At 42.9% G+C, this 15,421-nt stretch overlaps 1 protein-coding gene across 4 annotated transcripts in view; it reads right to left on the minus strand.

Annotated features, from left to right (window-relative positions):
• pard3bb (par-3 family cell polarity regulator beta b) overlaps positions 1 to 15,421 on the minus strand; it is a 208,916-nt gene that overhangs the window by 70,445 nt on the left and 123,050 nt on the right. For all 4 annotated transcript variants that reach the window (XM_047600652.1, XM_047600653.1, XM_047600651.1 and 1 more), the window contains one exon: positions 13,066 to 13,291. In XM_047600652.1, the coding sequence (XP_047456608.1) occupies positions 13,066 to 13,291 (226 nt within the window). The remainder of the gene's footprint in view (positions 1 to 13,065; positions 13,292 to 15,421) is intronic.

Genomic DNA, 15,421 nt, shown 5'->3' on the forward strand with positions numbered 1-15,421 from the left:
GGAAGTACAATCGAGGACAAACACCACGACAGCACCAACCTTACAGAAAAACACACAGTTGTGCACATGCAAACACACACACTGTGTTACATAACGGCTGGCGTGAATCACAGGTACACACAGATAATTACAAAATCACACAGGTAAATGATACAATGTCTAAAATATTAATATTTAAAACATCCAAAACTACTCTATAAATACATATAAGATAAACATGTCAGGAAAATCAATAGTATTAAGTAGTTGAATTAGCCAAACAAAGGTAAAATATCTGCATAGAGCTCTATGTGCATGGCTTAATGGCTGCTGTCATGTATATGTTAAATCAGTTATTGCAAATACAAAGAAGTGCAAGAATAAACTGAGCTCTGTTAATTCAATTACTTAAATCGAAAGGGTGTATTTACAAAGGAATTGTTCAATAGGAATGTACTCTATCCAGCCTAATCTAAATTAAAAGATGGCATGCATGCAATAGACTTGGAGGCCCCTTTTAAGTGGCCGCATATCAATAGTCAAACCACACCAGTCAATACTGTTTGTGTGTGGTCAGCATCAACAGCGCACTGTACTCAGCACTACTGGACATTGCTCTGGTCATTACCTAGAGAAGACGCACAAACACACACACACACACACACACACACACACACACACACACACACACACACCTGACTGACAGTCATAACAGTTTAAATGGCTGCTTCAGACTTCGTGGACACACACAACATTTTCTGGTAAATGAAGGAGGTGACGACTGTGGCAAAGTGATATCATCTCTTACATCTAGGAAGTTGGTGTATTGATTTGGCGAAGTTCCAGTGATTATGTTTCATTCATGAGGCAGACTGCGGAGTAACAAATGAATCAGGTTTGATGTGTCACAGTTTGGAGGGAGACCTAAGGTTAACTGAAAATGTGAAAGATGACCTGAGTGTACGTATCCCAGACTGAATCAATGGCCCTGAATCAGTGACCAGTATGTTTGTTCACATCTGGTGTAAAAAACAGTTTTCACATGTGTCTCGAGCCACAACTTAAAATCCAATAAGTTCAAATAAGCATTTATGGCATTTGGGCCGTAGCAGATTGTTGTGAAAATAGTTGTCGTTTCCAGTGTATTATTACTGCTGCTTCAGAACCACGAACAGCTCTGTATGTTATACAGTATGGGGCTAAACGGTACAAAATGTTGAACATAATGAGCTGGGAATTCTCTTTCTCTTTGCTCACAAAGAGCAAACATTAAGCTAGTATTTATTTATTGCCTGGCTGACATTAGCTATTTTAGAAGCCTGCACAAAGATCAGACTGTGAGCTGCTACTAGACTACTATAGACTGAGTAATATCACTGCTGTGCTGTTTGAAGACTCTACTCTGGGCCCTGGTGATGGTCTCACTTATACTTAAGGAATGCTCACATGCATGTGTGGTGTCACCTGTCAGCTTGTATTGGGTCACTTCAAGAGAAAAGGGTGAGTCCCAAGTAAGAAGGGCTGGACTGTTCTTTCATTCTATCACTATGTGCCCTATCATTGACTTGGCTCACCCTCCTGGTCTCTCCCATCTCTCCAGAGATCTACACAGTAACCCTCGGGACTCTCTTAATCCTGAGTGAGATGACTTGGAGAGCACGGGATCCTTCACTCCACCAGTTCCTACCAGCACCACATGCCTCCCCTCCTCTGTCCATCCATCCACATCTTCTCTGTCCTTCGTTCTCCCCCTCTACTCACTGAGGTGTAACACTGTCCTCCCTGCCACACAAGGTCTCTCCACTCAATAAAGATCAAAACTAGCTCCCAGGGGGGGGCAGTGATGGTCACACACACACACACACACTGAAACAATAAAATATTCAGCTGCAAGAATATAATATGCACCAATCTCATGATGTTGACACCATGTGGTGTTTGACTATGCAGACAAATGCAGACAAAAAAAAGAAAAAGAAAAAAATCTCTTCTGGTGAGTTCACACTGCCTAAAGAATGTGGTCGGAAGCAGCCTAGACCATCTCCAGATGTGGTGAGAGTGATCGGATCTAAAATGCACCTTCGGTGTGTTCGCAGCTGTTGTTTAAGCCGGCCACTTGCAGTCGGATCATTCAAGGAGAATACCGATGGCACATCTGTTGGCAACTAATGTCCACTGCCTAATCCATACTGTGAGTGTTAGCCAGAAGTCTTCTCGGTCTCTTTGTAACCCAAGAAGGTGGATTTAAGCTTAAAAACCAAACAAAGACATGGGGATGCGATGGGTAAAAAGAAAATAAATGCAAGTCAAGGAAGCTGATTAGACTAAACACACACAGAAGCTTTGCAGTGAGCAGGAGACGGTGAGTAGATAGTTAACATCTCCAACATGGAAACTGTGACCTCATAACACCTCTCATGTTTTATTTATCTCGTCAAGTTTTTGATGTATAGTCCTTATGTCTACACCTCCGCTGTGTTTTTGAAGTATCACTGTACCCGTTAGTGTATTATTTAAAGCAGCATTCATGGTAACTTTCAAGTGTGAATTCAAGCTGTAATAAAAAAAAAAAATAAAGGTGTAGTGTGAGCTCTGAGGTAATAGGTTTCTTTGAAACGCCTAATGTGAATGGGGGGGGGCAGCCTATTTATCGCCCATAGAGGGGGACCGGCCGGGCAATGAAGGGCTACAATCATCTGTGCGCATTAACAGCATGTGTGTGTGTATCTGACTCACAGGGGACAAGCCTTGCTCTAATTACCGCTACCTACAGAGGCTTACCCTTTCCTTCAACTCCCTCCTTCTCTTACCCTCACTTACCCCTCTTTCACCTCTATCCCTTTTTACCTTTTCCTCAGCACTCTCTTTTCTCTCATTACCCTCGTTTCTCGTTTCTTCCCGGTGGCGGCTTACCTCGCCTTCACCCCTTCATCTTGCCATCTCGTTTGATGCTTTGCTCCCCTCCGCTCCCTATCAAACACTCGTCTGTCATAATTTAATCTCTCTTCTCTTCCGCGATCCACGTCACCCCCGTTTCCTTTCCCGTGTCAGCTCAGAGCGGAAAATGACATAGATGTAGATAGAGACAACTAAACATGCGTAGAGTAAAACACGTGTTTCGACCTCAGACCTCTTGAACCTCGATGAAAACGAAAGTAAAAAGTAAGGAGGTCATCTCCATTTAGCTACTTTAAGCCCATAGGTGTGATGCCCTAAGTAACAGTGAAAATAGGAAGTGAAAGTTGCATTTGAAAATTGTGACAAAAGTAACGTCTGGCCAAGTGAAACACTTCATGTTCATGTTATTTTCCAATCAGCTAATCATCTGGCAGCTGTGCCATGTATAAAACCATGTAGTGACAGGTCAGGGACTTTTCTAAAATGTCATCTCTGTGGCCGGCGTGGTTCTTGGAGCAATGTGGGCTGGTGCAGTGTTTTTTTCTTTACACAGTTTTTTGTGTTTGTTTTACACACAAGAGGATCTAGAGGAGACAAAAAAACAGTGTACAACAGAGCTCAGAAGAGAATGGCCTTCATTGTTTGAGCTGACAGGCCACGCTAACACTGTTACCACTCTTTACAAGTGAGAGAGCAGAGAAGCCTCTCAGATTGCGCAGCACGTTGACCCTTGAGGTGGCCGAGCTACAACAGCAGCCGACCACATCGGGTTCCACTTACGTCGGCCGAGAACAAACACTCGAGGCTGCGGAGGACACAAGCTGGAGTTTGGGGAAAGCGTAGCCTGGACTGATTAATGATCGGTTTTCAGAGTCACAATGGGTCATCAATAGCATAAATCCGGCGTTGTGGGGTTTTCTTGGTGAGGGGAATATTTTCTTGGCGCACTTTAGACCCCTTAATGCCAACGAACCAATCCTAACAGGCACAGCCTGATAGTCCAGAACACATTTTTTTTTTTTTTTAATGTCACAGCCACGATGTGATCGCTTGAGCATCGTTTGACAAGGAATATCAGAGTAAGATTAACAGCTGATTAGCATCCAGTTGGGATGAATACATTACCTCTTGTTGTGTCATTAGTGAGAACAGAACGATGACTCGTGAATATTCATCAGCTAACACCACGATCTGTATGGAAAGTGTATGGCTACTCATTTGCATGTGAGAAAGATTTAATTAGAAATATACACCCTGGTACCTTAAAGCTTCCATCTGTGTAGGGGAAGGATGAAAAACAAACAGAAAACGGCATTCGTTTCAAAGTCTGATGTCTTACCGAGGGGAGGGGGGAGGCATCCGTGGGAATTGTGGCTTGTTTTCTGTTTGCTGATTAAAATAAATAGGAAAATCTACATGAAAAGATGATTAAACTTTCCTCGCGCTGGTCTTAGCCCGTCTCCTTAAATGTATTTTTAAATACCATATTGAAGGAAACACTTCTTTAACAGTACAACGCTGTTACTGTGTCAACGTTTCAGAGGTTTCACGAGCTTCATGCCACCTGCTGTCAAAGCAGAGGGTGAGAAGGACTTTTTGAACTGCTGTGTTAGTTTAGGTTTAGCTTTCAGTTCAGTTTGCCAAAAACAGAAGCAGGTTATCATATTTAGTGTGACTTTCTACCTCCGACCCTACGCCTAACCTACCCACATTAGCACCCATATCAATAAAGCTCAATTTCAAATTGGCTTTACTGGCGCAGGATGACAAATATACTTCAAACAGTACAATCAATTATCTTGACCCCCACAGCAGAATATGGCATTACTTAGAACTATGATCAACTAATACAAAATCCTGTTCACATAAGATGACTATTCAGAGGACCGTTCTATACTTGCGCCTCTGAATAGTCCACGTGGATCAAACCCACTGACAAACGAGGAGAAAATCTGTGGAAACATCTGTGACTCCCACTTCTATTCTCCTCCTCTTCCCTCACTCCATCCCTCTGCCACACTTCAGACACACCTCCCTTTTCTATCATTGGCAAACAGATCCCTGAGGGAGCAGGAGATTGACAAGTGCGCTTCCGTAACAAGCGCACACAGACATCAGGCATGTGTGCACACACACACACACACACACACACACACACACACACACACACACACACACACACACACACACACAGTTGATTGGCAGGCGTGACATCAGTCAGCGACACCCCAATGACTTCCTGTCATGATGTTTGATTGGCAGAGTCCTTCCTCTGTTTCAAGCATGTGCTCTCTAATTATGAAACAATGGCATTCAACGTCTGGTCAGGCTTGCTCCTGCATGAAGACTTTGGAGTCATCTTCCTTTCAAAAAAAAAAAAAAAAAAAAAGGGTGTCTACCAGTTTATCTGACGCAACGTAGCTAAAACCAAACGGGTATTGATTTTTATTCCCTCCGTTTACATGATAAAAATGACACACACTTATGCATACAAAATGAACAGGTAAAAAGAGGTAGAGCACAAGCCTGTATTTGCACGCACTCTGTCATTCAATGTATGGGCTGCACGGTCTGCAGCGTTTCCGGTGAATGCACCAACATATCGGCTGATGCCGATGGCAGCAAAGGAAGACACAAATATCGGCCGTCGATTTCTAATACGTATAAAGTTTTCAAGTGACCAAACTGGAAAATCGGTCAAGTCTCATTTAATTACGACCGCCATGTTTCTGCGTATATGAAATGTACAGCTCAGCAAATTGGGTAACCAAACTGTTCAACTTAAACAGCGGATGTTTATGTAAATTTTACCATCAGACCTTATTTTTTGAGATTTGTACACGATTCAAACAAAATGCGTGAAGACACCCCAGCGGTCTCCATGCTTGACGCGCCAGCTGAGTGGAAACTACATTAAAACATGTCAGTTGTTTGCAGCCTTAAGGTTACTTAAGTGCAACACCTGTTATATGCAGCACAGCCCAAACTCACCAATCAGAAAATGCCCTGTAAATGTCAGGCACTGCAGCTTCAAAGTAGGTCCATTTTCTACCATCAGCCTTTTCATGTACACGCCATGAGCAGACATTCAAAAAAACACACTGCCATACAGTACGTACAGACTCGGGCTAACAGGCCTAGCATGAAGCTCAACCATTACACAGCTCACAATGAAGCTAGCCAGCCCTAATGGGCCCCACCGTGGAGATGGGCTAATAGTCCCTACGTTGGAGCACTTTAAGTCTAACAGAGGGGCTGCATTATAAATAGCTGGAGAGAGCGCACAAAAAGAACCACAAAAAGGGAAGAAAATAGGACAATATAGGGGTAGAGTATAATTACAGATATCAATGAGAGGTAAAGAAAAGGAACAGACTCCAGGCTCGGAGGCGCTCCTGGTTGGTGACTGCCATTCGGGTTGTAGGTCTTGCTAAGGTACTACCTTTTTAAATAAAAAGTTTTGGTTATGAATACGGTCGATAAAATGGGTTATTTAACCCACAGTGAGGACACATAAAACCTCACAGAAAACACAGCCCCAGAGCTGGATGTGAGTACAGCAGTGCATGATTACAAGCCAGCAGGCAACCATGCATTCATTATCATAGATTCTCATAAATTCACACTACTTTAAACCTGCAAATGAACAGCACGCACACACACAGCACACAGCAACAATCACATAAACACGGCGCGCTGGCAGCGGCAGCAGAGCCTGTCCCCCTCTCGTTCTGGTAGACCTTGTCCTTTCCAGTTCCCACCTAATAGATTGCCATATTTTTTTATTCGTACGGACCGTCTCTCCCTCTTCCTTTTCCGCAGCCAGCCACAGACGCAAACAGGCACACAGACGACGGAACAGCTCGAGAGCCATACTCTCCAAGCGCGTTAATTACGAGTATAGTAAGTTACGGCTGCATGTATGCGCGCACAATATGACCGTCCAGAGAGACGCCCGATTTGTTTCGCGCATCAACCTAAACAGTCTGAGCAAGAAAGTGTGTAAAAAAAAAAAAGAAAAAAAAAAAGAAAAAAAAATATGGTTCAGACGAAAAAGAAAGGGTCGCACAATTGCAGACAAATTGCGGAGACCACACGGACAGACGCGCGCACTCAAGCACGCTCTCTGGAAGATTCGCGGGCACCATGTGCCAACTATATGACAACCATCTGACTGTGTGACCAATCATGTTTTATCACCGCATGAATATTCATGGCGGTGGGACGGTTACCACGGCGCGCGCACACACGCACGCACACACGCACGCACACACACACACACACACATACACACAGACCCACACAGATGACTGGCATCTCTGATTGGCAGGTGGTAGCGGTTCAGATGACAGAGCCAGCTGTCCACTTTAAAGGGCATTTTAAACAAACATTTAGAGCCTGACTTTAATGCCTGGGTTAACAATTAGTGTGATAAATTACATTACACCCTCTCATCGCCCACATTAAGAACTCAATTATAATGTGGCCCTTTGAAAAATGGAAGTTTCCTAGTAGAAAAAAAAAATTGCGAAAAGAAAAATTTACTGCTGGACGATTATATTAGTAACAGCAGTGTGAGTCTCTGCAGCTGATGCATGAATGTAAGAATAATGTTAACAGTTGGCAAAGAGTTCCTGTGTATCAAAGGTGCAAACCAACGAATGATAAACATGAGCATTACCGGCGATAAAACCATAGGCCTACTGCCTCTCCTCCGGACCATTAGGCCAATCAAAGGTGCCCTTAGATGAATATGACAAATCAGCAGCTCGGCCCGGATTGAACTGTACTGAATAGCACCAATTTGCCTTCTCAGTCTACCACCATTACACGCAATCAAATGCAGATAGGGAGCAGGAGCTGGAGGGAGCAGACGGGAGAGGAAAAAATTGGAATGATGCAAAGATTAGGGGGGTGGGCACGGACGGCTGGGAGGGGGGGGGGGGGGTGTGTGGCAGAAATGTGGCTGGAAAGATGAAGAAGGAGAGAGAGAGGTTGGGATTATCGCTGGACTCTAATCAAGACCCTCTTATGGTGATGAGCGATGAGGTGTAGCAGGAAAGCTCTAAAAATATCCTCGGGTGTATCATATGGTTTCTTAAAGCACTCGTGGCAAGATGTGATGAGGAGGCCGGCGGTCGGATGAAAGGATGGACGGAGGGATGGGTGCGTAGCGGGGAAGGCTCGGTCAGATTAAACCGGAGATGTTCTCGGGTGTGCTTTCCAGACCATAATCAAACAGAGCGGTGGATGGGTGGGAGAGAGATGGATGGATGGATGGATGGATGCATGGATGGATGCATGGACACAGAAAGAAGGTATTAGTTGCAACCTCCCGTCAACTGTGACGCAGTTGGAACGTTGCTAAGATGGTAACGTGGTAAGACACAAGCGGCGGACTGAAGATTATACATCAGAATATATTGGATTTTGTCACCAATTATCCATTGGTTATACAAACCGTAAAACAAACCAAACTAATTTAGAAAAGACAGTAAAATGCATCTAACCTCCACAATTAGCTTCTATCCATTAGGGCTGCACCCAGGTCAGGATGTCATGTATGTCACACATACCAGGGATGTCCTCAGGACATTGGTATTGGGGCCGACCCAGGCATTTAATAGCATAAATAGCATCGGATTAATTTGTAGTTAATTATTTTAGCTCTGCCACAAAACAAAACCACGCCTCTGAGGCGTCAAAACGTCATTTAATGCTACCAACTTTATTGGCCACCCCCAAAAAGGGCGCACATCGAGTACACTCAGGCAAAAACACACCCAAATTATAACAAAACCGAAGAAACGGCGTTTAAAAGAAGAGAAAAGTTTCCTTGAGAGAGTGTCAACGGGAAAAATGGAAAAATAAGAGAGGGTTATTAAGTTTATTGTGTTGGTGCCTATTTCTGTAGCACGGAGCACAGGTTTTCACAATCTGCTGGAGCTTTTAGAGCCGAGGTATAAGCTACACTCTCGACACTACATTAACTTTGACAGATCTATTTATTGGACTTAGCGGAGTCGCGTGGCGCATATATAATCTAGGGGAATACAAGCAGGATAAGGAAGTCTTTATAGATCTCCGGGGTAGGAGACTTGGATCGTCCAGCTCGGATCGGCAATCCGATTGGAAGGTAATCAATATTAAATGACTGGGATAGGACGGGGGCAAAAAAATGTTATCAAGACACCCTTAATACATACAGGAGAGTTGACTCTTATCAACCCATTATGATCCAAGTGCCCCTCTTCCAATGGGGCCACACCTAATGCAAAGTTAGCTTGAAAAGCTGCAATGCCAGGTAATGACACTGGGTGCTCTTCAATTAGCCCAGGTAGAGTAGCAAGGCATAATTAAATGGTGCACGACAAGGCAACATCTCTTCCCATTCTCAGGGATTAACATCATGTACACTGTAGGACAGATTTAGGCTTAAATTTCACTCTAAATATATATTTTTTTCATCTTCCCTGTGCATTAGTTTGCTTTCCAGGTTTAAAACCTCGTCCAATGGAGATCTGAAAACTGCTGTGTTTGAAAAACAAAAGTTTTGAAGGCTTGAAACTTTTCTTTCATATTCCACTGTTGTTTCTGAGCTGGCTTTACAGTAACCACTTTTCAGGGGTTTGACCACAGAGTTATGAGCTTTCGTGTGAAGCGACTTTTGGCAAAAGCAGGAGGCGGTGGCGTCTATTGGTTACACTTTAGATGAGACTGACAGATGGACAATGAATGCAGACAATGTGAAAACAAGTCATAATTGAAACATAAACTGTATTCATCAGACAGCGATGTTAGCATTTGTCTCGTCCTTGTTAAAAGGGCTAATGTAATTTAAGAGAGTAAATGAATTGAAAGCACGATATCTGACAATTTTACAGGATCATAAAAAGAATGAGGTTTTAGGATTACTTCGGATGAATGACAATCAGTGAAACCACTTCAGAAGTGCAAATATTTTGGTCATTTCCACAGATTATGCAACATCCAAACTCGAACTGCTCCAGCCGTGGGATGAGTAACTTCTCCCTCCGTGGAACAGATGACAAAAATACTTTTTTTCTATCGGTGAGTCACTTGTTTTAGTATATCTTTATTTTATTTATTTTTTTTAAAAAAAGGGTCTGTGGAAAAGATGAAAATAGAGCACATTTATTTACAATGAATTAAAAGATCAGAGCAAATTTAGAAAAAGATTTTTCGTGATTTTGCAGTGCAACACAGTTTTTGTTTTTGTGTTCTGGGATTCTTATCTCAGAACTTTAATTTGAAAACTCAAAAGCAAAGTTTTCTTCAGAGAAAACAAAAAATATATCACAATAAATCACAGAGCTTCCAAGATATTTTTTTTTTCTTTGGCGCATTTGAATCAAACAATGAATCACATTATTGATGAGGACCGGGAAGGTCTTTTAAAAATTTGGCTGCTGAATCACTGGGAACTTTGCTTCATGGTGCAAGGTTGAACCGTCTTTTGTGGATTGGCGAACTGCCACTAAAAATTTATGTGTAGCCTCTGTCACATAGTGAAACCGCCACTGATTTGATTCGATTCATTACTACTATTATGATTATTACCATTTTCATGCGACCAAGTTTCATTTTTGTGTAATGATGAGTAGGAGCGGATAAAGGTTTGACGCCACAGGAGGAACTGACACAGACAGACAGGTGTGTAAACAGGTAAGTAGACTAACAATAAAAATAAGAGGCTGTAGAAAAAGAACCAACTGTACACGTATACACTGCAGAACTCTGTGTATCCACCCTCACATTATTCTGTTTCCCTTCCTGTGAAGAAAACTGATTTAACATAAGCATGTACAGGTTTAATTATAAAGTCATTAACAGAGATCAATGAACAGCATACACCACATTTAACATCATAAAAAAGAATATGTGTTCGCTGTAAGAACATTTCTCACTAATGACTAAATACTGGAGAGAGAGAAAGCTCAAAAACCTAGAATGAGGAGGTGGACGGGAGGTGAAGAAAAAGGTGGTGGCTTTCAAAACCTATTCAATTAAGTAAATTAAGGCGTATTAGTCTAACTGCCTAATATTTCTCTTTAAATAACACGCAATTTTGCGATATAATCGCTGTGATAAAAGGAGGCTTTGAAATCTGGAAGTGTTTTCCTGTGTTCTGGTTCACACAGGCGGCTTCAGCAAGCGTACTCTGAGCGGCCCCGGTTGCATTATGGAGATCAAATTGCACGCAAGTGTTTTACTTTAGATTTCTTATCTATGTAATGGTCATGTGAAATCGTACTTCACAAGCAACCGTGGCCACAAAAAATAAAAAAAATAAAAAAAATTATATTAGGTAGTAATTAAGGCACAAAGTACAAATTGTTCATTGAAACACTTTGCTCCATTCATCGCGTATTTAGCGTTCACACCGGCAGACAGAGGGTTAAAGGTAATCACACAAAATTGTTCTGACAGATAATTTTCAGCACCTCTTAAGGAAATTGGGGCACCACTCTTAGACCGATCTTTGTGCGTCTGGGAGCATGTGACAGCGTTTCATGAGGAAAAATAAAGACCTGAGTGTTCACGTTTCATCTGATTTCATATGAATACATCAAGTGTGAGAGGCTGCATTTTGGACCTTTAAAGTTTGAAAGTCTAAACTCTGTTGCTGGTGGTTGATGAGACGGAAAGAGGAGAGTTTCTTTTCAGGTTGTGACAGGGTTCCTTCTCGGCTGGGACGTATCACTCGGCACGAGGAGCAGAAAATATTTGGTCTGCCGAACCGAGATTTCACATAGTTTCATTATGGCTGTAAAAACCTACGAACAGGAAAACGTCTGCCTGAAGCTCTGGGAGCTGAACATAGAGATCTTTCTCTCTGCTTCAGTTGAGGCACGAGAGGATCCAAGCAACAACTAATTTAGCGCAAGTACCATAAACTGCTACTAGATGCTGGCTGAAAAACATTTCTGGCTCCATCTGACTCCTGTTCAACGTCAGCTCCTCTCTAGAAAGACTTCTCGGTATTTTTATTAGACTTATTATCCTCTTAACCGCTGAATCTAGGCCCTGATAAGTACTTTAGTGTGGAGTTGGCTTGGATCATGCGTTCCCCGCTTCCTGGACTCATGATAAGACTTTTTCCACACATTGTTCTCATGTGTTCACGGTCAAGGGGTGTACTACATTATAACATCCTCTCTATTAGGACAATATAGTTAAAAATAGATAACGCTGGTCGTTGGATGAGTGAACCAGTCAGTGAGAAACTAAGCTAGTGTTTAATTCGGTCTGAGGTCTGAGGCCGTGGTGGAAGTCACCAGAGTCTGGCTCGACAATGTGGCTGAAGCGCCTTATTCTAATGCTCTAATTTTGTGTAGTGGATCATTGATACAGAGTGAAGGTGTGGTGGAATTCACCGTGGCGAGGCACGAATGACGCCCCCTTCCCCCGTCCCCAGCTGGCCCACGCTCACATCACCCCAAACCAAGCGGGCCGAGGCATGGTAACCTCCGACACATACGTCATCACGTTGATAAACGACATAACCATGGCGCGTCGTCATCACGTCATCATGAAGTACACAGTTAGAGCAGCGCGATGGAGAGCGAACCCGACCATGTGACTTTCTTGCTCTTTATCACTTATCTTTAAAACAGCCACAACTCTTCCTCTGACCAGTGTGAACCCTTTGTTGTTGTGATGGAAGGATGGTCTCTTGCTTTTTACGTCGTGTTTATGTTTAAGCACTATACACATGCTATGCCAATTGTTCCTTGTTGAAGTCCACCTTTTCCAACAGTACCATGCCAGGGAAGCATGTACGGTACACTTGGGTACGGCTCACACTAGACATAGAAAGCGTGCTTGGTCACCTAGTGTGAGCGCGCCCTTACGTGCCGCCCTCCAACTAGCTAATAGAGATTCGGCTCGTCGGGGGGGCTTTGAACACACTGAAAGAAAACATGAACATGAGAGGCAAAGACCACAGCAATATACCAAAACCTGGTTCCACTACAAAGATGTTCGTTGTCCATCAGCTTTCCCAAAAGGAGCAAAGCTCACGGACCAACAGCTGCTCGGACATAGACAAGAGCACCCTGCAATCGCAGAATCAGCAGACAGCTACAACAGGTAGACATTCACCTACAAAGCTCTGGAGCCTTAAAGAGGACCAACGCTGACAAATTTAAAACCACCTGCACTCACCTCAGCAGCCCGAAGCCTATCTTTTTGCTCTTCTTTTCCGTCTCCTCGGGCTCCTCTGCTTTCTTCTTCTCTTTTTCTTTCGCTTTCCCCTTGTTCTTCTCTTTCTTCTTCGTTATCGCTTTCTTTTTCTTGTCTTTCTTGCCTTTCTCCCCCGGCTGATCGCCGACACCCTGCCGGGAGGAGCTGCTCGCGGGGGTGTCCCGGCCCGAGCTCGGTTCCGAGTCATCTGGAGGGAACGGGAGAGGCACAGGAGAAAGATTGGGGATTAGGGTGACTCGGGGAGAAGGATGTTTGCAAGAGCTGTAAAAGTAGCAGTAAAAGAAAAATAAACTACATCGGGTATTTTTCCATGTTGCTCATTTTGTTTAGATCGATGAAAGCAGAGAATCCGAAGCTTTAACATAAAGCTGATGTAGGACCTGACGTTTAGTCAAAGGAATAAACACTTTGTAAGATGGATTACCAGCGTGTTGCTTCAAGAGAGTGCTAAGTATGTCACAGCTGTAATATCAAATAAGATTTGCTGAAGCAAACAGTGTAACAGACCACATATCAGGTACCACATGAATGCAGACACGAGACAAGCCAAGACGCAATCTGGCACATAGAGTTCAAACAGCTTTACTTTACGTCTCCATGGCACATTCATCAACTTTACAGTGAATTCATTAACTTTTAGGAACGATGAAGTAAAAACGCTCAAAAGTGCAAACCGTGACGTCTCCTTCGACAGACTCGAGGCCTGGACTCGAATAACAATGATGTGACACACACGCAGGCACAGAGACTTCTTGTCAGATTTGATAAGATAACCAGTTCCCTCAGTGGAGATTTAATTTCGTGTAGATATTCACTTCGACCTTAATTACAAACACTGTCTGACGGCAGGACGGAATTGTGTGAGTGTGTGTGTGTGTGCGTGAGAGAGAGAGACGGAGTGTGTGTTTGCCCTGCTGCAGATCCACAGCTGCATTTGTCCTGGTCCTTGTTATCCCTCCCATTAGAATTTAAAATCTCTAAAAGAGCTGCGACGTCTATAAAGTTTTAAACACTTCTTAAAACAGCGAGCCTCTATCACAATCTTAAGTTTGCTGGTAAAATAGACACAAATGTCACACCTTGTAAAACAGTACAAACTGATGTTTGAAGTTCATCAAAAATGTTCATAACCACAGTTTTTGCCAAATTAGGAACAGGCTGAGGCAACAATTGCTATTTCAGGACACTGGTATTCAACTAATAATCTATTAATTAATTAATAAAATAAAAGGAATCCTCTCCGCATGGGTTCAAAATCACCAAAGAAAGTCTTTGTACATTTAATTAAAACACTGACAAAATACGAGTGTTTCCCTTCGTCTTCCTAACAGCCAGTGGGCTGTGAGTAAAACTCCACCTCTCAAAAACTTCTACAGCCATTCAAGCATTCCATTTCAAACTTAACTGCATAAAACTTAGCTTAAGAGGAGAGACTCATGGGAAGAATGACAGATAGATACCGCACTTGTGCACTTGATAGAACTGTTCTCTGTCAATTAACAGCAGCTCTGAACGTGTCGGACATTTAGAAAGACGGTGACAGATGTGGCCGCCGCGTGTGTGTGGTGTTGACATGCCCTATTAGTCCTTTCCTGTGCGAGCCTACTGATCTGAAACAGGCCGACTCATTACTCTGGTGGTGACTGATAAGAGTTTGCTGCTAATAACGCAGCTGGGAATTGGCTGTGTTGATATTTTGAGGAATGAGGTGGCTGCAAAGTTCTTGTCTGACTTTGCCGGAGAAAATGTAATTGAAAAAACACCTAGCAGATGGAAGTGAGCTGAGTTTGCATCAATCACCGAGTTAGAAAAATCCATCTGAAGGTGCGGAAGATATATGCCGGTGATTACACTTGAGATTTCAAGATGAAAGTCTCTGTCATTTTAGAAATGGTAACATATGGATGGTAGATGGAGGAAAACAGTAAGTGCATCGATTCATACATCAACGCTACATCTGTATCTTCTTAGAGTTGACAAACTTTAGTCGGTGAAATCAGTGACTTGGGCGCAACCAGAAGTGAAACATACTTCAGTTTTGAAAATTAGATGGCGTCACACACTAAAGGACAAACATCAGAGATATTCTTCGAACCTGCACACACCACATGACCACATGATCTCATGGGGAAGTTGATGTAAACCAATGAGGCCCGCTGTGCAACACGTTGCTGCAACTCTGAGGAAAAACGAGCTAAATCAAAAGGCTATCGATTGAAGACGCCAAAACACTTGGGAAGCTTCAGCCAGCATTGGAAGTCTATTCTTAAGGGAGAACTGGATGAAAAGTTGTTTAATTTGTACGTAAGTTCTATGT

This window comes from Mugil cephalus, chromosome 12 (genome assembly GCF_022458985.1).
Source record: "Mugil cephalus isolate CIBA_MC_2020 chromosome 12, CIBA_Mcephalus_1.1, whole genome shotgun sequence".
Lineage (NCBI taxonomy): Eukaryota > Metazoa > Chordata > Actinopteri > Mugiliformes > Mugilidae > Mugil > Mugil cephalus.